The 25008-nt window shown below is 41.2% G+C and overlaps 1 protein-coding gene across 9 annotated transcripts in view; it reads left to right on the plus strand.

Annotated features, from left to right (window-relative positions):
- Nucleotides 1–25008, plus strand: part of FNBP1 (formin binding protein 1) — an 89695-nt gene that overhangs the window by 14622 nt on the left and 50065 nt on the right. For 8 of the 9 annotated variants that reach the window (XM_053996370.1, XM_053996378.1, XM_053996371.1 and 5 more), the window contains exons 2-4: nucleotides 14897–15012; nucleotides 19701–19757; nucleotides 22263–22410. In XM_053996370.1, the coding sequence (XP_053852345.1) occupies nucleotides 14897–15012; nucleotides 19701–19757; nucleotides 22263–22410 (321 nt within the window). Of the gene's footprint in view, nucleotides 1–14896; nucleotides 15013–19700; nucleotides 19758–21880; nucleotides 21926–22262; nucleotides 22411–25008 lie in introns of all 9 variants that reach the window. The other variant, XM_053996369.1, reaches the window with a different exon arrangement.

The raw sequence follows: 25008 nt of genomic DNA on the forward strand, positions 1-25008 counted from the left end.
ATGTTAAAATGGAGAATCATTCTTCTTGTGAATAAGTGAATTTGTGACAGATTTGTGTGCAATTTGTGGGCACTGTTTATGCCAGAGTTGGGGAATCCATTACTTTGTGGAAATGACAAGCATTTGTTAGACTTCCTCCCACAACAGTGTCAGAAAAGAGCAGTGCTGTGCTTGCCATCCTCTTTTGATGCTTCATGGTTTGTTATTGCTGTGATAGGAAAACACAAGGAGCAGGTTGTAATGTAAGCATTCCCTGTGTTTATTTGTTGGTGGTGTTGTGATAGCCTTCCACATGATCTTCCAGGAACGTGAGAAGAGTGGAAATCAGGATGACATATCTGTAAGTTTTAGTCACAAAGTTCCACCCCATGTGCTCTGTGAGCAGCATACTTTGCTATTACAGAGTCCTTATAAACCAATTAATTAAGAAATATTCCTGTAATACACACTATGTTGTCACACTGACCTAAACTTAACCAGCAGCTTTCCATGACAAAGATTTTAATAACATTTAACCATGGTTTGTGTTAGTCCTTTGACTAAGCACATCATGATATATGTGGTGTGGTGGTCTTGGTTTTGTTTGCCCTCAAGACACAAGAATGCTTTTTATTGCTGTCCCAGTAACCAGTCCAAAGTACAGCAAGCAGCTTTACACTTGAAAAACTGTAGCACCCTTTCAGGAAATATCTGCGGCGCCTCAGATTTTTTCAGCCTGCTCACACATTCAGAACCCCGGACAAGCAGCTTAAGATCTGAATGAGATTGTTCACCAAATGAGTTGGTGCAGCATATTAATTTGCTGGTGCTTCTAAATGCCTGCAGTGTTAAAGAGCCTGCAATGGCACTAAAATACCAGGAGCTTTGTTGGCTCTAAACTCCTTAAAAGAAAGTTTTAAATTCTTGTCTGCTTGCCGTAGCCTTACCAGCTTTATAAAGAATTTGGAGGTCTGTACTTCAGAAAGGTTGTGCGTCCTGGCCTTGGGAAAGTTAGTAAGAGCTTTTCCTGGTAGTATTAATTGTCTTGGAGCTTGATTGTGCTCTAGGTTTTACTGTATAGCTGATTATATGAGCCTCCTATTAGTGCCTTTATCTAGATGCTGTTGGATATGTTTATTGCATGGTTTTACGTGTAGGATTTATGTTACAAAAATATTTGCCTTTGCAGTTAGGTAAATGTCCTGGGGTGACTTTATGGTGCTTGTAACATAATGTGGTTTTAATAAGGCTGGATGCAGCCTCAGCTTGATTTTATGTGTATTTGAAGTTACTATTTAAATGCCACAGTAGAACTGATATGACATTAAACCTTTTTTTTTGTCTTTGTCTGGTGAGACAACACGTTCCTCCTCAAAACCAATATTCTGCCTGGCAGCTGGAGAGGGATATGAATTGTTGTCAACAACTACTAAATGTTTAAAACTTTAGAAGTCAATTTTCAAGGTCTTGAAGTAGATGATTTTAGTTGGAGGATGAACCAAATATTTTAGTGAAAGCTAAAAAATCCAGTGTTCCATGCTGTTCCTTGTTTCACTGTTCCTGGATTTAGGCAAATATGTAGTTCTAGATGATGGGGTGAGCACAGGCAAGTGGTCAGACTGGTGTGACCCAAGTGTGGTTTTTAATCTTGGCTCCAATAAGCACTGCTTTAAATTGGGTAGTGATTTTCTTCACAACCTTGTCTGAAAACTGTATTAATAGGAGGCTGTTTACTTATGTAATTTCCATTAGAATTGTAAAGATCTTTATTTCTTCAAGTGCAATGAAAGCTTGAAATCTGTATCATAGTATCATCATTGTTATAGCATGAGTTATAAAATATTCACATGTGTTTTTGGAACCTAAGGAAATGAGATTGTTGTCACAAGAAAACTGGATTACCCCTTTTGCTCAGCTAGACTTGCCTATCCAGCTTAGGAGCAGAATATCCTTGCTGAGGGGAGCAGTCCTTACTTAAAGGATCAAAGGATGTTGCTCTTCTAGCTCAGGATGGCAAAATGTCATTTATTCCTAATGCTTAGGTTTCCAAACCATATTGGTCAAAAGAAACTGTAATTGTTGATTTATTTCCATAAAATGTTCTGACTGTTTTTCTTTGAGAGGCTGGAGGCTGTGCAGGGAGCCAGACCGAAAGGTTTGGGCAGTCTGTAGCTGCCCTACTTTCTAGAAACTGTAATTTTAGGTTGTCTTGGCTGGCACAGCATGGTCAGCAGAGTGAACTTGAGCTTTGTCTGCTGGGGCTGGGAGCGTGGCCATCCTGCAGCATCCTTGTGGCACAGGCAGCAAACCGCCGCGCTGTGGTTCCCCACGTGTCTCTGATTTCTGAGAGCCGGGCCCAGGGCTGGAGCTGTTGGAGTAAAGGCAGCACTCAGCACAACGAGGCTGCTGTTAGACTGGGGAGTCTTTGCTGCTGCTACAACTTGCTTCAAATGCTCTCTGGTCAGGTGCTTGGGCACTTAAAATTGATGGGTGGTAGAGACAATTGTGCTGTAAACTCCTGCATATTTCATTTATGGGGTAGGGAACTCTGATTCCTTACTTTTTACAAGGCTGGGTGACACGTGGTCTTTTTATTCTTCTTGTGTGAATGTTTGTTTAGTGTGATGGAGTTAAATTTACCTCTCTCTTTAGATTCTTGCAATTGTCATCTGTACTGTGGAGAATGTCAAGCATCCCTGAGTGAGCAGCCCGAATGACTCTGTCACAATTCTGGGTGCATTGTGCTGCTCTATTGACTCTGCAAACCTGAAATGTGTGTGGGAGAACTTTCTCTTGTAGTCTAGCATGTAATTTAATTGATGTTTGTTTGGTAATTTGCCTCAGATTAAATTATTCATTGTCACCACTGAACAAATGCTTTGTATCCTTCTGGTGGGTCAGCATTTTGCACGATGTTTCCCCCTTGTTATTCCACCTACTTTGATGCATTCATTTAGTTTTGCTGCAGTCTTAGTACTGAGAGCTGAGAGAAGCTTCTGTTGGGAGAAGGGGGAGACCCAGTGGACTTTGAGAGGCTTTGTACAGTGATTATTCAGTTAAAGGAAATGCGATTACTTTTCCTCAGATTTAAACTTTGATGTAACACAAGCTCACACTGTAGTTAATGGGAGCTGTTACCCGAGGATAAACTTCATAGAAATGTCACAGAAGTGAGCATGTGAGAATAGAAAGATATGCTCTCTTCCTCCAAAGGATAAGAGACTGAAGTAATTGAAGAATTATTATCAGTAGCAATTCATGCTTTGAAGCACAGGTGGATGCTTCCAATCTTAGCAAGATGTGTAGAGCTGCCACATTAGTTTTGGTCTGACCATATTTTAGCTTGGTAATTCTATGGCTGTAAGGGTGATGTTGTCTTTTGTAGATGAGGAGAAGCATGGCAAGGATCAGCTTGAAGTCTGAATATTTTATGCAAATGGGATCAGACTGAAACAATGTTTTTTTCAAAACTGAGGTAAAAGGCCCGACTCTAGGACATTGCAGAGTGCAGATGCAGCTGGGGTTAAGCTCTTCCCTGAATCTTTATCAGTGAAAAACTGAGAGGAGAAAGGTATTGGGTAAAAGAAAAATACGTGACAGGATGTTAGAGGACTGTCTTGGTTCTCATTTTTACAGCTACATGAAGGGCCAGGTTTTATTGTAATAAAACTGTGTGAGAAACCCTAACAGATGGATTTAAGGCATAGAATCTCCACAGCTTTCTTTTGGCTCTTTGCTTATATTTCTGGCCTAGTTCCATAATTTATTCATTTTTTGCCAGTGTAGCTTGAGTCCACTCCACAGAGTGGATAATTCAGATATAGATAATTCTGAATTATGAAATGCACTTTGAATATGTTTGTTAGCATATTTTGAAGCAACTAACTTTGTTGTTTGCAGACCTTTTAAATGTTATACACTCTGACATTGTTGTTCTATCCATTGTATTAGATTTCTGAGTTGCATATATCTCTGATAAACTTCCTGTTCTGGAAACTTCACTATTTCTTGGTCACGGTGGAAGCACCTAATCTAATTTCTAGGTTAAAAATGGAATGCAATGGCAGAGAGACATACTTCAGGCATAGCAATAATCTTATTTGGTCTTGAATGTGAAGTGGCTCTTGAAAAATCTAGGATTGTATTTGTCATATCATGGTATTTGAGGTATTAAATGCTTTTTGAACCCCATCTACAAAGTTTTTCAGCAGTTTGTTCCATTTAATTTGGAAATGAGAGGAGGAAACAGTTCAGATCTTTAATTTTCTTTTGAACTTTAGGAAGGGTTTAGAACACTCTGAAGTGGGGGAGCTTATTTTTTTAACCCTAGTTATTGCCATTGCTCCAGGGATTCCAGGAGTCAGCCTCAAGCTAAGGAGAATTAGTGATTTTTACAGCATTTTTCTTTTCTGAGTGTCTGCATAAACATCCTGGAAGGACATGGTGCCTGCACTGGGGTTTGGTCAGTTCTGGCTTCACAGCCAGGGGAGGAGGTGAAAAGGAGTATCAGGAGTAAAGGCTGTTGTGTTTAGTGAATAAATACATCTTTGCATTAACGTGTGTGGAAAAGAGCTTTGCCCACGGGCTCAGTTCTACACCCACCAGGGGATTTATTTAGTGGAGATTAGAAGTTTTGCTGTTGAGAATACCAGGCATACCTGACAAGACCTTTGCTGTTTTTTTAACTTATCTTTTTGGGCTAATTTTGATAGAGGGAGACCAAGGACTTTTATTTGCAAACTGTAATAATGTTACTGATTGTTTTTAAGTGGTGATATTAAAAAAAATCAAATTAATCCCCCCAAACCCCTTTCCTAAACTCCAACTGTGTGCTCAGAGCTGAATCATTCAAAAATGTTTGATACTAATGAATAAATTTTGACTTTGAGGATGCATAAAACAACTTGGGTATTTTACATGATGAAACCAGTATGGCATTGGTTTGTGGTGAAGTTGGGCAAAAAGCTAATTTCCAAAGAAAAAACATTCCCACAGACTGGTACAGTTTGAAGTATTGTTCTTGTGGATAAGATTCTGCTGTTGTGATTCAGTATGGTTTTGGATAAGAGAGCAGAATTGTCTATTTTGTGTGTATTCTTTTAAATGGATCAGCAGGCCTGTTTGGCTTTCTATTGTAGTTATCCATGCCATGCAATAAGCAGGAACCCTCTATGGCTCATTTTTAATAATCAGTACACAGCTGCCCAAAGGGGAAACCGTGGGCAAGAGCTCTTGTTGATCTTTGTTTTAACAGCTGGTATTATTAAGGGAGAGCTTTGCAGACTGGGGAAAAAAAAGAGGATGAAAATCAGTCAACAGTTAATCCAAGATGTGGCCAGACAGTGAAAGATTTGCTGGGAATTAGTTCTAAAATTGCATTTGTTCAAATAATTTCAGAAGAAACGAATGGGTGTGTATTAAATCAGGGAAGTGGGATGGTGCTGGGGAGCAGTGAAAAGTTGCAACATTTGACAACTGAAAAACCTTCCTGGAACAACAGCAGCGTATATTTAGCATTGTTACCATGCTGCAACTCCTGGGGGAGGCAGCTCGGATCTGGAGCTCTGCTGCAGCTCATGATTTATACCCTCCTAGCAGCAGAGCCCCACAAACCAGGAGGATCTGCTCATTTTCAAAGTTCTTGTTTATAGTGCACGGAACAGTGAATCCCTGTGGGTCTTTGCAGCTTTCAGGCTGCAGCTCTGGATACTGTCAGCAAAAACCAAATCTTTATCCCATTCCTGTTCCCCCAGGATGAGCAGAAGGAGGAGGCTAGCATTGCTTTGTTTTGTTTCTTTGTTTCTTGTTTGTTTTTTTTTTTTAATGAGATTTGTGGGTATAATTAATTCTAATGGTAGAGATGCATCATCTCTGTGGCCCCAGTAGATTTTAGTAGTTATGAACCTTTGCTTAGCTAATGAGTCTGGATTTTAAAGTCTGGATTCTGCTGTTTATCCTCATACCTAGTACAAACAAGTTCACTTAGATCACTTGAATTGCACTAGAATCACCAAAAGAAGTAGCATGTGCATGTTTGTCTCCAATTTAAATAACTGAACAAGTGCATGAAAAGGTTGAAATGCACTCAGTCCTTCAATAAAAATAGTCCAACTTAACATCTGGCATTAGTTGAAGTTTCTCTCTTATTATCTTGTTCCTTAAGAGCTTTCTTACATCCTGGGTTGTAATTTGCACATTATAATGTATTTTGAAACAAAACTGTGTCTTGTTCTGGGGTTTCTTGAGTGTGTTTTATAAGCAGAATTGTAGGTTTGAAAAGAAGTGTTCCTTTCTGAATGGGCTGCTGGTGACAGATGGTTCTCATTGTGGCAAAGTCATGCAGTGCCTCAAACCTCAAAGTGTATAAATTTATTTGAAGGAAATGAATCTCTGCTGCATCGTGGCCATCTATGAAAAGTGTCCTTGGACATTGAAATGGTGATTTTTGAGCCTTGCCTTTTCCTTATTCAAAGAGAGCTATAAAATTCATTTTCAAGAGCATGAAACTGTGACACCTCTAAGAAGCACATTTCCTTTTTCAAGAGATGCAACATTATCTTTAGAAGGATCTCCCACTGATAACAGCACGTGATGCCTCACTGTGGCCTTTTTAGGTACCTGTTTGAATAAAACCAAAATAGCACCTAATGCTCCATGATGGATACACTTCTGTCCACGCAGTCTAGGACATGTAACCTAAATAATTTACCATCAAAAACTGCCTTGTTCCAGAAAAAACGAAGGGTAGTCTTATTTGTCCCTCACTGTCCACTAATTGGCTCAGTTGCTGTTTCTCTTAATCACCTGCTGCTCATCAGCTCTGTCCTGCTGCAGCTGAACTGATCACATCCTCCTGCCTTCCTCCCCAGAATTAATCACTCCTCTCTGTTATCTTTCCTCTTTCAGCATCTTTCTGAGCTGCTGCAGTACCAGCAACCACATCCTCTCTCAGATGGTACATCCCCTCTCACCTTCCTTCCTGGCTGCTGTGTTAGCACAGTTACTTGCCCTGTTGCTATGGAAGGGACTACAAGTTCTGCTTTACCACATCCTTTGCAGGATACGAAGGCGTAGGGGGAGGAGGAGGAGGCTTGGTTTGACCCCAGGATGGGGAGGGTGGTGGAGGGTTTGGGGCTCTGGTGAGGGAGGCTCTTTGCTGCAGTGGCAAGAGCAGCCCTTGGGAGCAGGACCAGGAGGTTTCTTGTAGGATCACCTGCTCCTGGAGCTCCACTGCTTCCGTGGCCTCTGACTCAGAACCTTCTGGCTGCTGCAAAAGGAGCAGTTTCACTTCACAGTTTGAGCTGTCAGCAGAGAGAACGAGACGTTGTAGGCACTGAGAGTGTGTGTGTGAATGCCTTGGCAGTCAATGACATCGGTTGTGCTTCTGCCCGTGAACCACGTGCTGGCTTTTGCAAGGCTTCCATAATAGGTGTTTGTTAAAGTGGGTCACCACGGCGGGAGCGTGGCTGTACTCCCAGTGACCTCTCCAGCAGGCACAGGTGGCCTCTTGCCGACCTGTTGCTGCCCAGAGAGCCACTCTCCCTCCCAGCCCTGCTTTGGGAGCTTGGTGTTGGCTTTGCTGTTCACTGCCATGGGCTCTAACCCAGTGCTGTTTTAGTCTGGTGTTGATCACCTTCTCTACAAAGAGGTTGAACCTTCACCAGGTCAAAGCTCGCCTCTTTCACGAGTGGGGATGTTCCTGTGCAGCTCTGCTGTAGGTGGATCTTTTAGTGAGATGTTGCAATCAAATTGGTTCCCTGTCAGCCCTGCTGATCTGGTTGTGCTCCCAGGACTGGCCATGCCTCAGAGCAGCTGGAATATTCATGTTGCTCTCCAGGTGCTGGCCTTTGTGCCAGCTGCTCATGGTTTTTCTCAGAAGTGCTTCTTGTTTGAATTAAGTCAGGTTTTTATCCGGGTAGGGTTAAAGTATGGCCAAAACCTGCCTGTGGGACAGCACCCCAGATTAATTAGCAGGAAGGGTCACTCTTGAGTTTGTGGAAGGTGGTTTTTTGGGTGGGGGTGAGTGTGGTTGGTGTCAGAAACAAAATTACAAGGCTGTGCAAAGGGCCTTGCTATTATACTGGGACAATGTTATTTTCTACCCAAATTAAAATTGGCGTAAATATTAGAACTTATTTGGCTTTCCAGCTTCAGCAAAATGCTGAAGGAGGTTAAGCATTTCAAGGCTGAAATATGGCCCAAAAACTGCTTTATTCATAATATCTATTGAAACAGGTAGCGCAGTAGAGGTGAGTTTATCTAGCAACATAAAAGGTATTTCAACCTAAAACATAGTTTGTTTCCACGTTTGCTTTCTGTCAATTCCCCTTCACACAGGTTTGAAATACATTCAGTTTCCTAATGATGCAGCAAAGAATCTTATATTTCTTTTTGTGGTCTCCTAGCTAGATCAAGTTACCAGGTGAATGGAAGAGATAGCATAGTTAACCTTGAGGGCTTTATGGAAAAATGTGTTTAGGGGATGGCAATGAAAGGAAGATGGAGATGGGCAAGTAAGATGACTTTTTTTCTCTGGGCTATTTATTATTCAACTCAAGCAGAAATCATGCCTGTTTAGGCATCCTGGTGAAAAGGTTGAGAGGAATTTATTTAATACTTGAAGGGTAAAATGAAATTAAGCATGTGTGGCTGAAGAGGTGATCTGCATGACAAATGCACATGATCATAAATAGCTTTGTTACCAAGAACCGGATGTGTGGGGCAATGGAAGGTTCACTCAGAAAACAACCAGTGAAGCCACAGCATCGTGTGAGTGTAAACCTGGCAGAGATGGTGTCCCTGCCCCATCCCTCTGTGCTCCATGCTGCTGTGAGTGCTCCTTGTCTCTGCTGCAGGAAGGGAAAGGTTGGTGTCCTGTGTTCCATATATAACCGGGGATATTTGTTTAGTGTCATTAACTTAGGGTTTCACTGACTTGCTGACAAGTTTTGTGTGGGAAGCTGATCCTCATCAGTACTGGCTGAGTCAACAGATGCTGAATTGCTTTGGTATTTTCTACTCATCTCTGTTTTCTGGAAGGCTCTTGCAGTGGTAGCCTGTATTTTATGCATTTTCTTTCATTATTAATTTGCCTGGAGACTGTTAAGATTTGCATATAGCTTTATTGTAGGTCTCTGAGGATCTGTGATCTGAATTCCCGTGTATTCTGCCAGCACTGGAGTGCCATATGGGACTCAGCCGAGCCTGTGAAGGGCTCATCATCTCGTTAATTATTTTTATAATTTGAAGTCGTTAAACCATGGAATCTAAAAAAGTAATTTAGAAATTGAACACTGTAATGTATTCTTGATCTTCACTTTAATTCCTTTTTGCCTATGAAAGTGAATGAGAGTGTTTAAAAAAAAAAAGATATGGGAGGAGAAGTTATGATCAGAGGTAAAAATTAGCTATTAATTCCCCTACTACTATTTTTGTTATTAATGACAGTATGTAAACAAATAATCTTGTGAGGAAACAGAATCAAACTTACTGGGGAATGAGGTAGTAGAAAGTCTTCAAATGTTCTTAATATTCAAGAATAATGAGTCTTTTATTGTATTGCTGCATGAGAATTACAGGAGGCATATGCTAAAAATAAAGGCTTTTCATTTGCTATTAGGATCTGAATTTTCATCACAGTCTTTCTTCATTATTTCTTCTGTGTTACCATTCTTAATTTCACGCTTCTGTACTGTCACCCCTGACAGCAGCAGAAAGGGTGACAGTGACAGTTTAGCCTGGATACTGGTACAGTAAACACTGCCAGCTCAGTCTACTCTGGGCAGGTTTGACAGGAAGATTTAAATTGCAGAATTAATCGGTAAATTCTCCTAGAATCTAAAGTTTTGTTCACAGTTGAAACCAAGTAGAAACCCCAGTTCTCTGGCCTGGCTGTGTGTTGGAACTGGGCAGGGTGAGCGAGTCTGGCTGCAGAGAGACCGACGCTGCAGCTCAAGAGAAAAGTGAGGACATGCCCTTTTTTTCAGTCAGTGTTAAGGCTGAAGAGCCTCTTGGTGGCAAGTGAAGGTCCATCATTGGGTCTGAATGCCGTGTGTTGAACTATTTTGCAATAGATGGAAGCCTTCTAGAAAGAGGAAGGAATATCTCACTGAGCTGATCTTCAAAAACCTCATGAATAACACTTTATTGCTCAATAATTGGTTGTACTCCATGTTATATGGCCAAGAAATGGGAAGAAGGTTTTTCTTTCTCTTTTTTTTTTTTTTTTTTTTCCCTTAATGGCTAACTTTCCTCTTCCCAAAATACTTCACATAGCTGGGGAATGTGACTTCAGGAGGGCAGTTGAGAAGTGAAGGGGATTTGACAGCTTAAAGTAACCACTCAAATGAAGCAAAGCAAATGGGCAGCACTATTTCCATTTTAAGCATTGTCAGGGTAACAAGCATGCAACCAAATTTCAGAAAGAATGCATGGATGGGAGGTTATTTGGGCAGCGGTAAAAGCACCGAGAGAGAATTAATGGGAACAGAAATGAAGTTGGAAAATGAATTTAGAAACACACTTTGCCTTAGGGTTAAAATATTCAAAGCATTCTGGGTACTTGGATGTCAAATTCCTGTTCAAGTTAATGACTAAAGTTCTACTTCCCTCTTCCGAGTTTCAATTTTTTGTCTGCGTGTTCAAGAATATGTTAAGCTCTGAACAGGTTTTTTTTAAGCAGCAGGGGTTCTGCTTTCCCACCTGAGTCAGGTGGAGCAGCTCCTGAATTCCAGCTCCTCCATCACCTGGGGGAGTGTTTGTAGTGGCACAGCTTGCTGGCTTTGGGAAGCAGGTGGAATCTGATGAAGGGGGTAAGTTACAGTTCCACAAGTTGTTTAATTACATGCATATTGTGACGGGCAATTAGAAATCTATTCTTTTTAGAAAGCTGATACCACCATAAACACAGGCACTTGAAACTGGGTACCACAATAAACACAGGCACTTGAAACTGGGAGAAGATGAGATTTGGCAGGTTGGAAGGACGTATTAACATGAAGCCTGTGGTGGGAGCATACTGTGATAGACAGCTGACTGTCAGTGCAGTATTTCTGCTCAAAGAACATTCTTAGGTGTGAACCAGTCTCTGAGCCAGAGGAAAGTAGTGAATTCTTCTAGAAAATGTTTTGATGGTTCTTTTTCTGGGAAAACAGGTGTGGTGTGACCTTTTGTTTCTCCCTCACTGTGGCGAAGTGGGAGCATTCTTACTGAACATTGCATCATATTTCTTGCCTTGTTTTCTTGAATGCTAAAGCCCTGTGGAGTTTATTGTTTCCTAATGTTCTCCCTGACTGGAAGGGTGAGGATGCTGCAAAAACGAACAGAGAGTCTGTGTATTGAAACTGAAAGCTGAAACAGCATCTCATGGGACACTTGAGCCCTCTTGCAGCTGATGACTGAACCTGCAGAGCTGCAGTGGCACAGTTCACCTGCTAAACCATCTCTGCCAGGGCTGGTGCACTTTGTGCTGAAAACATGTGTTGTTCTCCTTAGACTCCAGAATAATAGATGGGAGATTTTTAACTCTAGATTCCTATTGATAATGCACTTCTGTAATGAACTTTGAGGAAAATAAATAAATTTCTAAAAAGTGTTTTCAATATTGATTATTTGAAGGTATGTTATTGTTAACTGCTCTCAAAAATCTCTTCTTCAGAAGTCCTATTTTGCATTGATTACATGTATCCCTGGACTTTGGGATTCCATGAATTGAAGGTTATGCTGTACCATCAAAACATTTTGTGTCCTCTGTCATCCCTTGATTCATTAACTCAGAGCCTTTGCCTGCCTTCAGTGTCCTTCCAGGTGCATGGAAGGAGGAGGACAATCTGTGTCATGTCCCTCTGCCTGCACTGCCCTTCCTTTGGAATCTCATGCTCAGCCAGTGATGGTGTTGCCAATTTTACTGACTTTTTTTCATCCTCAAGGCACTCGGCAAAGGGAAGGGACAATGGAATGCATGACCCCAGTGTAACACGCTGCTGTGGGGCGTTGGCTGCTGAGTGAAATGGCACTTGGGCCAGCACTGTTCCATGCCCAGAAAAGAACAGAAACTCTTCTCTTTACCAAATCTGCAGAGAATTAAACTTCCCCTTGTCTCTCTTTGATAGTGGAGGTCAGTGCTTGTACTTTTGAGGTAGTTCTGCCTAGAGCTTGGCACAGGGCAAGTGCCTCATCTCACTTTATAAATAGAAATTCAGCATCTTCCCCTGGTTGATCTGTCCAACAGCTGCACCGCCATGTGCTCCTCTTACACTGCTCCTCAGGGAGTTTTGTTTCACCGAGCTTGGCCTAGTGAGACCTTAGAAACAGTCCAGCAGGTCCCTCTGTGGGATGCCAGCCCACGCTGAGGCAGCTACCTGGAGCCATTTCTGGGCTTTTATTCAAACTCTGATCTAAATGATGCTCTGAGAATTGATTCAGGGTGGGATGATGGTGGGAGGTTTGGACAAGCCACCACCAGGGTTGCCTTTTCAGGGTGAACCTGCTCTGTGTGGGAATCTGCATTACCTTGAAGGGCAGGATCTCCTTGAAAGGCATTCTTTCCTCGGGGAAACTTTGACCTTTCCTCTTTGTATGGGGTCACAATAGGATAATAAGCTAGTTTCTTGGTACAAATATGATCTGATAAAGATGGTTAAATTTGCTTACAGGGATTACAGGATGAATTTCCCTGCCCGAGATTTCCCTTCTCTAAATCAGGAGTGTGTGAATCCATGTAAACTTGTGACTAATGGACTTCCCCATGGGGTATTTATTTTATCTGCATGTGTTTATGTTAAATAATGTAAATTATGGAAGAGTAGGGTGTGGGAGAGCTAGAAGACCTCTTTATCAGAAACCTTAAAAAGGCCATGTTTGCATTACCCTCCTGATTCCAGAATAATCCCAGAGATGGAGAGGTTGTATATTTGAAGCAGAGCAGAAGGTGCTTCTCTATGCTGGCATCAGACTCCAGGCTGAGCTGAGCCCTCTGGCAGGAGGAGGACCATTGTCACCCCTGATTTTGCCTTCTCCCCTGTCGTGAAGGTGTCTGAAATCGAGATTTGTATATACGCAAACATGGACGGTTTTAGTCCGTGCATTCCCTTTCTGCAGAATGCACACATCCTCTTTCTGAGTGAGTGATGCTACACTGGTTCAAGGGTGATTTATATTGCTGGAAGTAAGGCTTTTATTTTGTGTAGTTTGAGTTTTTTACTTCAGTTGCGCTTAAACACTTTCTCGTAGTTTCTGGAGCACTTAGTCCTGGAGCACTTAGAGGTTCTTTAGTATTTTTGTAACTTTATACCATTACCTTTTTGCTGTTCTGCCCCCAGTGCCTCTTTAATTGACTAAAACTGCCATAAGTTGAAACCTAGTCTGGTTTGGCTGACTTGGTTTGAAATAGTGCCTGATGCTAAAGCTGAGCAATGCACACACCCTGTGTGTCCTATTCCACGAGTCTTACCTGCTGATTTAACTCCCTTCTTCGTGGTGTTTTGCAGATTTTGTCTTCTTAACATGGTTCCTATTTCTCCCTTTCATATTACAGTCAAGCAGCTTTATTAGCAGGTTTATTTTCTTTATTAGCTCCTGTGTACATGATTGTGTTCAAGGCTGGCAGAGTCCCTCCTGCCACCAGTGTAACTCAGTGTCACAGCCAGATGTGCTACAGAGCAGAAAGTGGTATTTGATAAAAGCAACATATTCACAAACCAGGCTTTGTTGTAGCTTTCAGTTATTTTTCTGCTCTGTCTAAAGGGAGTGGTCTTGTCTGGCTTTTGTATCTCAGTGACAGCTCTGCAAACTTTTGCAGAGAAGCATCACTTGTGTCAGAATCTTTGGTAGTGGCAGCTCAGCATCCCACCCAAATCCAGTGCTGTGTGCAGTTTTTTGGAAAACATGGTCAATCTAATTTGTAGATTGTACAAACTTATTCTCTATTTTTCTTGTAAACCATAATGGAACCTGATGCCAAATAAGTTAGGCTGATATTAAAGCCCTTGTTTATTTTACAGTGTATGTCTGTCAGAATAAGTATTCAATGTATTACAGTTTAAAAATTAGATTTCAAGTATTGTAGAAACAGTAACTTCTGCAAAGGTGTGTGGAATGGATTGTGGAATTTGAGTGCTGTTGAAATAACCAAATTTTAAAAAATAAGGTGATTATAATTGAAATCTGCAGATAGTAATAAACTGGCTTGGATAATTAATTTGGATTTAGAGTTGCTTAATTTCTCTTGGCATTTGCAAATCCCAGACTGACTTGTGGAATGTTCTTGATTTTATTGAAAACATGTGTCACTGTTTTGGAGGGCAACAATATTTGAAGAACAAAGTAGTATCTGTAGCTAAACAGAGGTGGACAGAAAAACTTTCAGAAAACATAGCTTATGTCATTTTGGGGGGCATTGTGTCATCTGTTTTAGAACAAAACAGGCTACAAAGGAATTGAAGTCTGCTCTGTAAAAAGATTAACTATTCTGAATAACATTTTAAATTCATAGCACTGGCAAAGCTGGAGTTTAAATCTACAATTTTTACAAGAAAATCAGAATTATTAATTAGGAGTAGTTCCTAAATTCATGGAACTTCTATTAGTTCTTGAGAGTAAAAATACTGTCATCAGTATCTATTTCTTATCCTATGTTTAAGTATGTTTTTCTATTAGAAGATGGCATTTAATCGGGTTGCCAGTATTTCTGGAATGAAACTGATTCAGAAATGAGTAATAAAGAATGTTACTGAATTGGGCTCATGTTAAATACAGATTTCTGTTGATTAAAAACCTGTCTCACTATAAAAGTATCTAACTGGTAATGGAAAATATTAACAACACTTTCTGTATGGTGATACTCCCTTTGTAAATTAATTTTAAGTTGTCTTTGTGCTCAATGAGACTAAACTTTTTTTTCCCTTTTGATTCATTGCAGGACCAGTTTGACAACTTAGAAAAACACACACAGTGGGGTATTGATGTTCTGGAAAAGTACATCAAGTTTGTAAAAGAAAGAACAGAGATTGAACTCAGCTATGCAAAGCAGCTTAGGTAAGTTGATATGTAAAATTCTGGACTTTGAGTTGCATCTCTTCAGAGCCTGTAATCAACTCTAAGTTTGCTGTGTCAGTGGTGATTTTGTTTATAATAATGGCTTTTAGAAAATAGCTTTAATTTAGAGATTGGAAAGTAAAAGTTAATTTACTTTTTAATTTAATACAATTTAAGATCCTGTTGTATTGTATCTGCTGGTGATCATGTTTTGCAAAAGGAGAGGTTATTGAGGTGCCTGAGCAGCACACTAGGGCTTACTCACAGTTTATGCATGATTAATGGCTCAGGCTTGGAGGACAGCACAGTAATGTTTTCCATGAAATTGGGGCTGCTGTGCAAAAATGCTGAAGGGTTTAAGAATTCAGTGGAATAATGACCATTTGTTAGGCAAAGTTTAGGTTTTCTTTTACTAAGACAGGCCTTTTTTGAACGTGCATGGGGAGGAACTGCAGGTCAGAAAGTCAGCCCCAGCCCTTGGTAATTTTACCCATGTAGTTAAGAAGGTTACAACCTGAGATTTGAATTACAGTTTTAAAATATTCTAAGGTGTCTCCTGATCAGAGCAGAGATCTTTGTGAATTAATCTCAAATAATTGCTGCTGGGTACTTTCTACATGTCCATGTCTGGTTTGTTTGTAGACAGAGATGAGTATGTGTGAACCAGACACAGAAAAAATCTTCCTTGAGGTCAGGTCCTGGGGAAGAGGTGCTAAGAAGTCACAGGAGTGGATATCACCTTGATTTTCCCAGTGAGGTAGAAAAAACTGAGAAGTGATCAGGGGTTAGAAGGGAGTAAAGCACATGGGGGGTCCTGCTGAACAACATTGTTGGCAGCCACTAGTGACCAGTGCTAAACTGGAAGTGCTGGTGTTAACTGGGAAGGGGAAAGCAGCAATAATTATTCCTAATTCCCCCAGTAAACTGACCTTTTATTTGCATGGTGATAATAAATCTTGAGATCTCTTTCCATCTTCCCAGGTTTTAAAGAGATGGGATCTGAGGTTTCAGTTGATCTATGTATCTAACACAGTGTCTATTAAAAAAAAAAAAATATATATATATATATCACCCAGAATTTGCTTGTGTTTGAGTGGGTTGGAGATGCACAATGGCCTGTGATTCATGAGGAGCTGGTAGTAGATAAATCCCTGCCTTGATGGTTGTGTGCTCTCCCAGGGGAATGCCAGGAGGGTTCCCCAGGGTTTCTGCTACAGACAAGCAGGAAATAGAAAATGACTCGTGCAGGAACAAATTGCTCACATCCTATGGAGAGGAGCAGAGGTTGAATTACAGAGGCAAAATGAGCTGGAACAAAGAGAGTGTGACTGGACTGGGAAAGCCCAGCAGAGTATCTGGGTGAGCTGGCCTGTCTTAGGAACAATCCTGCACTAGACTCACTGGAGTATTCAGGATGACAAATTCCAGGTGTAAAGAGCTTAATTATTAAGATAAACACACAAACAACATGTTAAGGAAAGTGAAAGATTGTTTTACCTGTGACCATGTGGAAACTATGAATTCCTGAACTTTATTTCTTATTCTGTCCTAGACTTCCCAAAAAAACCACGGTCTATTTGTTTCCTGCCTCTCTGTATTTTTATGGTCTGAGGACAAATACATCTGTCCCCAAGGAGCTCTTAAATACAGGGCTGCTTGCAGGCATCTAAGAAGTTAGAAGTATAAAAGAAAAAAACAAAAAATGTAGACTTGTCAGGTGTTGAGGTAAAACAGTGCTGGACATTAAAAAAGAAAAATAAATCATGCATCTGCTTTTATTTAATAAGTGTTCTTAAGCCTGGTGCAAACCTTTTCTGTAGCACATCCATTTGGTGTAAAAGGGCTGCATCACATCACTGCATGTCATAACATGCAGAAAATATTATTAAAAAGAGACAGGTTAACTCCAGGTACTCCTGTGGATGCAACTCATTTTTGTTTGTAGTGTAAGTAAAGCTGCTGAAATTTATTTCCTTCTGTGAAACTTGTATTTTCTGTTCCATCCCTGGGTTCCCTAACTAGCTATTACTCCTCTTTAACTATCTACATCTCAGCCTGGTCATCTATTGAAATTAAATTTTCTTCTTATTAAAAACATTTCATTTCTTCAAATGTATATTTGTATGTATATTTTAATATTTTAGGTTAGACCTACATACCATTTACAATTAGCCTGGTTTGGGAGTCCACTTCAGATCTGACTTGGTTATTTTCTTGTTTTGCATTATATTTACCAAATCATTAAACTAGGCTGGCAGGAAGGAATGTAGAAACTGTGGTAGAATGCTTATTTTAGGTATTTTCCCTTCCATGGGACTCTGATGTGCTGGATGCTGTGCTCCCAGTGCTGAGGTGGTGTGTCCTTGTCACTTCCCTTGCACTCAGAGCATCACAAAGGGTGTCAAAACCCTTGCCTAATGTGATGATGGATAGATGGCCTCAAGGAAAATGTGTTGGAAAAAATGCTTCAGGTGTCAGGATAATCTGAGAGCCAGACCCCCTGATGTCTGACATCTTTCTCACATTTGTCACCCAAGCTGAAATATGGGAGCAGAAAAGCTGTAAAGGCAGAAAAAATGGTGCAGAGTGAAAGGCAAATAGAAACACTCGTGGAGATGGGTGCTCAGAGTAGCACAGAATCTTTCCAGAGCTGATCTTTATTATGTGTTAGCTCCCTCTCTAATCATTGTTAGCACTGAAGGTGTCACTGTCACTGTTCCCTGGGCAGTGCTGGTGGTGCCACTGCACCAGGCCATGCTGAGCTCCAGCAGTACTTCTGGATTCACTAGCACTTGTGGGGGTTTTTGTGTGTACCTGGTTAAACCCCTGCATCTGATTTTAGAAAACAGGAAAAAAAAAAAAGAAAAAAAAAAAGAAAAAAAAAAAGAGAACCTAACTATATAGACTCCATTTGTGTGTTGTGCAAATTGCACAGAAGATAATGAAGTGTTTAACCCAGAATGCTAATCCTTGGTAAGTGGTTTTTGTCTGTGAAAGCAGACTGTGGATTTTTTTTTCCCCCTCAGCTCTGTAGCATTTCTGCACCTTTAAAGATTCACAGGAAGCCAGTTGCTGTGTGTGTCAGAATTAATTGGGCAGCGTGACAGTGCAGGGAGATGGAGTTTTGACTGTGAAAATGCCTTATTACTGTAGCCTTCTGTGCTTTTTTCCCTGTGGTTTTTCCTTTCCCCTTCAAGCTGGTGCATGGAAGGAGGCATTCCCATGGCATACAAAGGGTGCTGTAAAATTTATTTTCATCATGCAGAACAGTTTGCAGAACCCTTCCCATGCTGGTGCTTGGTGGAAGCTGCCGAGCTACAGAAGTTAATTTTTTCAGAGCATATTCCTGGAGAGAAGGCACAGACTGAGAGGGAGATATTCATTTGGATCTCTTCCAGTCAAGATACTTAAATTTTGAGGAACACATGTTTGTCTGTGCAAATCTGCCAGCGTTCTGGCTACTCCTCTGTTGGGGCAGATGCTCCTTAATTCCTCAAGGAGAACAAAAGGAATAAGAAATGTGAGATGGGAGGCCCTGCTTGTCCCCAAGTCAGCAGTAAAGCCAGCATCAGCAGGGAATGGGTTACACCTCTGAAAAGGCAGTTTCTTTACAACTTGATGTATTCTGGGACTTCTTCAAAGAGTTTGGCATGGATAAGTTGATAAAACTCAGTCCTCCTTCGGACAATGATTCCATCAATATTCCCTGTGTGCTGCTCTTCATCACTGAAACAACCTTGTAAAACTAAACCAAATAGCTTCCCTTTCTCAGCAGGGTGAGAGGCTGCCAGAGAGAACGGAGTAATGGGGCTCAGTTTAGGACAGAGGAGCAGTGAAAAGCCCTTAAAATTGGTCAGCTCTGTGCTGTGCACTGGTTGAAGGGTGTGCTGTGCTGCAGTGCAATGTGCATCGTGGTGCTGATACCAGCAAGGTGCACTGAGGGGCAGGTGAGCAGCACACCTTCCCAAATCCCTGCCTTTGCTGCTGATGAGAGGCTTGTGGGGCAATCAAAACCATACAATTACTGTCAGATGTGCTCGCAGCAAGGTTCAGGTTTCTTATTTAAGATACAATCACTCCAAGAGCATATTGGTGTTTTAAAATTAAATCAGTAGTTGGCTGGGGGATAATGAGATGCAATCATCTGTGCTAATTAGGATAATCAAATGTCACACTTCCCCCAGCATTAGTTGATAATCACAAAATGAGCCCCCTTTTGCTATCTCAGTGCAGCTTCCCACAGCTTTGTGAAGGTTTTTTTTGCCTTCTAATCATCCTGCTAAAGGCAGGCAAACCTGCCTAGCCAAGAGTGTCACCTGCTGCTTCAGATCTCCCTTTCCTGGGATGACTCCTGCTCCAAAATAACCTCTCCTCTAGATCAGGTGAAGGAGATCAGTGCATCAGCAGAACCACAACCCAGGTGTATCAACTTCATGACCTTAATTTAGCAACTTCTTGGGTTCAGAATCTGCTGCTTTGTTGTAGTTACTGGAGCACTGTGCAGCCCATTCTTAGAGTCTTGCTGCAGCACAATCAAAGCCTGATTGTTGTCATGCTTCAGGAAAGGTGTCTACTCACTGCAGATAAAAACTCCAGCCTCACACAATGTGTGTGCATCTAAAGATCATCAGTAAACTTCAAAGGATATTTTAAAATTTTATTTTATCTATCTGTATTTTTAATTTTAGGAATCTTTCAAAGAAATACCAGCCCAAGAAGAACTCCAAAGAGGAGGAAGAATACAGGTATGTTCATGTTCTCCTGCTGGGTGAGCACACATTGATGGAAGAATGGCAAAAATTGGGTCATCACCTAGGATTTCGCTTGTAAACCCAAGATTTTAAAGTCAGGTGTAAGAATATAGACATCACAGATTCAGAAACAGGCTTATGGGGTAGATATTAAGGAGTGGATTTGATCTGCAACTACGCAGTTCCCTTATGTTGCAGTTTCTGGATGTGTGGGCTGGGATTTTGGTTTAATTTATTTTTTAATGTGCCTTAAAACCTTCAAGCCAGACCAATCCTGGTTCTCTGAAGTGAACGACCAAATTCATATCTGCTTTCAGCAGCAGCAGAAAGAGTTGTTAATTTTAGCATGAAACTCAAGCACTCTGTGTAAGAATTAAATTACTCAAGCAGGCTGACAATGCAGATTAGTAACTCACAAAAGGGGTAATGTTCTAACAGCACAGTGGCTCCTGCAGAGCAGGGTGGAGGGTGAGGGTTGTACTCCCAGTATCCTGGGGCTTGCTGCTGTTGAAGGATGTGGCACAGCCTCACCTGTCTGCTTGTGATTCACCTGCTCCGACCTGTCCCCATGGCAGGGGATTGATGTTGTGCTCGCAGGCAGCAGCAGAGAGCTCAGCTCCTTCTCTGAGCAACAAGGTCCAGGAGATGAGACTCCACAGGTCCCTAAGAGCCCTCCTGCCCTTGGGGAGAATAAAGATATCCCTTAAGGAGAATTTTCTAGAAGATGAGCTTCCCACCAGACTCTAAATCAGAGCAAGAACCTTTCCCCTTAGAGCGCTGTGACCCCGGTGTTTCTCAATGTCAGGGTTTTGTAATGAAGGAAGGCATGGCACGGGCTGACCCTCAGCCTGGTGTTTCAGGAGGCTGCTCTGCCTCTGGAGAGCCCAGCAGCAGCCTCAAACCCTTGACCTTGAAATTTGACATGTTTCAAAAGAGTTTGCATATGGGTCCAATTGGATGATTATATTAATACAGATTTTTTGGGTCAACCCCCCAGGCTGCTCTGTACAGCTACTCCAGTGGCTTGTGTAACAGAGATAACTGCCTTTTTGCTTGCTTTTTAATTTATTTTTAGTAACATTGTTTGGGAATGAGTTATTTATGCTATTGTTTCCTGAGATATTGGTATTTACACAAGGAAGATTATGTTACCAGCACAGTGGCTGTTTTGGTCTGTACCCAGGATTAGGAATAAATCTGCCTTTGGATAGCTCTACCATAAATGGGTATTTTGAGTTTATTACAATGGGTTTTGGCACATCCTTCGTTGCTGAGAAAGGATATTGGAGTTGAATGATTCTATGTGATGTGGCACAGAAGATCCTGTGCATCCTTTGCCCTTTATAAATACAGTGTTCACCTCAGTGTAGTTACTTCATGTCTCAAAACAATGTCTGGGGATTTGTCATGTGACCTTTGGGTGCCTCAGATGCTGCTTGGAGACAACCTGGCTAAAAATCAGCTTTTTCAAGCTCATTGTCAGTCTCTAGTTCTGTGCCTTTTATACCTTGGGATTTTTTTGCCACTGGGATTTCTCTCAATTCACATCTTGACTGTGGATGTTTCTGCTTGTAACGTTTTTAGTCCCTTTTAGTCCCCCTTTTAGTTTCTCCTGTTTTTATTTTCATCTGGTGCCTTTTTCATCCCTACTGGTACCACTCCGTTCTATTTCCTCTATTTCCTCTCCATCTTTGCTTTGATTTTTCACCTTTAGGTGATATTATCAGTGTAGACCACTACTATTTTAGAATTAGAATAATAATAACAACAACAATAGTTTTTCTAGTATGTAGTAGTGTCTTGCTGCTGGCTTCCAGCTGCCCAGCACAGCCAGCTGGGGTATTTAAATGCAGCTCTGTTGGCACTGGGCTGAATATACCAGTGACATAATCTGCTGTTTCAAAATTTGTGTGCACAGATGTTTCTTCCTTTCAGTAATACATGGAATGCTGTATGGGAGATTATTTGATATGAAAAAATAAACCTTGTGATGGAAGGTACTAAAAAAATATGGGTTGACAATGAACACCTGGTTAGTAAACTCTACTTATTTGAAAACTTTATAAACTATATCTGATTGAAATCAAATTTACACTATGAAAAACTTTCTTTTCTAGGCTATGCTGGCCAAAATTTTGCTTGCTTAGACAGGATTTTTCCAGGTAGGATATACTGATGACTCTGTGCACTGAGAGAGGATAACTAGAAATGTTTGGTGAGTAGAGATTAGAAAACTGAAGCCCCAGAGCTGTGCTAATAAAGAACCTGGCACTCTAAAGTGGTGATGTTTTAAGAGCTAGTGTCAAACTGTCTAAATTGAGATAGACTTATCAAACAACTGTCAGTGTGGGACAGGCTTCCTTTGGAGAAATTCCTTCCAGTGAATCTGTGCTAATTCATTGCAATGCTAAGTGCTTAAGGAGGGTCCCACCTCCCTTTGCAGTGAGTCTGTCTGAAAAGAAAGGGACTAAAAGCAAAATGCATTTCTGTCCTTTGCAGGTACACATCAACTAGAGCCTTCCTAGCCACTTTAAATGAAATGAATGACTATGCTGGACAGCACGAGGTCATCTCAGAGAACATGACCTCTCTGATCACTGCAGAGTTAACACGCTACGTGCAGGAGCTGAAGCAGGAGAGGAAATCGGTAACCCATCCTTTTTTACTTATTATTCACAACGAATTGCTATTTAAGACAGCTAATTAGTGGTAGTGGAGTTCAATGTTAAGTGAGATTTATTTGTAGTTAATAAACATGAGCTATGCAAGCATTAAAGAAGTGGGTTATGTGCCCTGGCCAAGTCGCTGAACCGTTTGAATCAAATGTTATAAAATCAGACAGCAATGCCTGCAGGAGCATCCCTGCTAAATAAGGTCAGAGACCCATCTGTGCTTAAGGCTCTGTTAGCCAAAAGCTTGCTTAGGGAAGAGTCCAGCAGCACTGTGTAAAGCCTGAAATAAACAGAGGAACTGCAGTGCTGAGGCTGATTGAGAGAACTATTTGGATCTTGATTCACATTTTTTGTGCTTCTCAGCCAGATCTGGCCAAGGGGACTCTGTAAAAAAGTTATTTTAATAAGAAGTAGGGGGTTTGTCTTGTTTGGTGAAGGTGGGGAATGTGGGTTTCAACCTGTTGTCCTTCAAGACTGGTAGAATTAAGAGCTTTATGTTAGTGCTCTATTGCAGCTGGTACTTTAGGGACCTATGTGCCTGCTACAGTGAATGTTCAAAGCTGATTAATTTGCACATCACCAGCTCTGTAAAATGGATAGTTGAGATGTGATTTCCTTCCTTGCCTTGAACCCTTTTATCTCCTGGATCACACATAAATCTTCACATAGAAGAAGGATTCTAAGCACTGCAAATACTCACACAACAGGTATAAAATGACTAAGCAAAGTACAAAGGGAGCATCAGAGCATTATATTTCACTTCCAAACTCTTGGTCTATTTTGGAAAGTGCAAAAATACTCCTGCAGAACTTATACATTTATAAATAGTCCCACTAAACACTAAGCATGTGTTGAGGTGCTGTGTGGGAGCAGAGCCCTGGAAATCACCACCTTTTTCTAAGTATAGCATTAGAATGATAATTCTGTCAACAGAGGAAAAGAATATATAGACATATCTTTAATCTGCAGAATGGTGTGTAATCTTTCAGGGACAGCATGGAAGGATGCTTTACATATAGCTGTAATGAGAATGTTTTCTCAGCCCCTCTGTGACCTTGTATCCAGCATGGGTCTGTGCAAAAAGGAGAAGAAAAGAAAAGCAGCATTCTAGTGTGGCATTTTTCTGTCAGCTCTAATGTTTTTACCTATTTTTTCAATTGCATGGGCATATAACTTGATTGGAATATCTAGCCATTCTAAGTACCATGGGAGAGGGCTTGCAATATTTCTCATAAAGAATTTGAGCAGTAACTATTGTTTGGTTTGGTTTTTTTTTGTTTGTTTGTAAACTTTTCTAGTAAGTATGGCTCATATAAGTAATGGGTGAATGACAGGAAAATTAGTTTAATATTGGCCTAGTGATAAGAACATGGGAACAGCAAAAGGCAACTGAGTGTATTTACCTGCTGTTGCTGATAATTACTGGCCTTTAACAGAAAACAGTTGTCAGTCAGAGTTGCTTTGTTCTTGCAACATAAATAGAGGCTTATAGGAATTAGGAATCCTTGTCTGGTTCCTGTAGATTTCTCATTCCTGAGAAAATGGTGTTGAAAAGGAAACTGTTCCTGCCCTCAGGCATTTTTCATATACAGCCTCTCACTTCATCCTGTAAAAGCATTGATCCTGCTGAGATCTGCAGGAGGGGAGGGTGGATGTTGTATAAATATCACTGAGAGCTGCAGCTTAGGCAAAACATTTTATGATATCAATTAATGAATGACTTGGTATTTCCAGAAATTTTGTTGGCAGAGTTCTCGTGCTTGCTGCTTGTTCTGCCATCAGCTGCTGTGCTCCAAGTCCAAATAATCATTTGAGTGAGCCACTCCTGGGGCTGGGTCCACGTGTAGGAGTTGGGAGACCCACATTCTTGTCCACTGAGTCTTGAATTAAGTCATTTGGGTGTCCAAATACCTGTAAAATGGTACACATTTCCAGTGATTTCAGCATGGCTGTGGTAGATAAGCACCTTTACTCTTTTGGTTTTACTTTCCCACCTGGAGGATGGAAATGATACACAGAGGTGTCATAACTATAAATGTGTGAAAGATGAACTCAAGTCCAGCAGAAAGTGGTCAGGCAAATCAGAATGGGCTTGGAAGGGACCTCGGAGCTCATCTCATTCTCCCCTGCCATGGGCAGGGATAATTTGACCAGCCTGCACCAAACCCTGTCCAACCTGGCCTTGAACTCTTCCAGGGATGGGGCAGCCACAGCTTCTCTGGACAACCTGTGCTGGGGCCTCAGCACCCTCACAGGGGAGAATTTTTTCAAATATCTGTAAATACAGTTTCTGTCTCCAAAGGAAACCCCTTTGATGCACAAGAGTGTTTGCTGGAGTTGTGGGCAATGAGTGTGGCTGGTGATCTTTAAACACATGGGGAGCTGGTGCCTGCCTGCTCTGCTCTGTTTTCATGCTCATTTAGCTCTATTGATTCAAGTGGAATTACACCAGCAGATGATTGGGGTCACACAGTAATAAATCACTTCTTGGGTTTTCCTTGACAAGTGCAAGCCCCTGGCCTGTAAGCAGTGCAGAACTGGTACTGTATCATGCCTTACATTGCTTTTATGCT

This window comes from Vidua macroura, chromosome 21, assembly GCF_024509145.1.
Source record: "Vidua macroura isolate BioBank_ID:100142 chromosome 21, ASM2450914v1, whole genome shotgun sequence".
Lineage (NCBI taxonomy): Eukaryota > Metazoa > Chordata > Aves > Passeriformes > Viduidae > Vidua > Vidua macroura.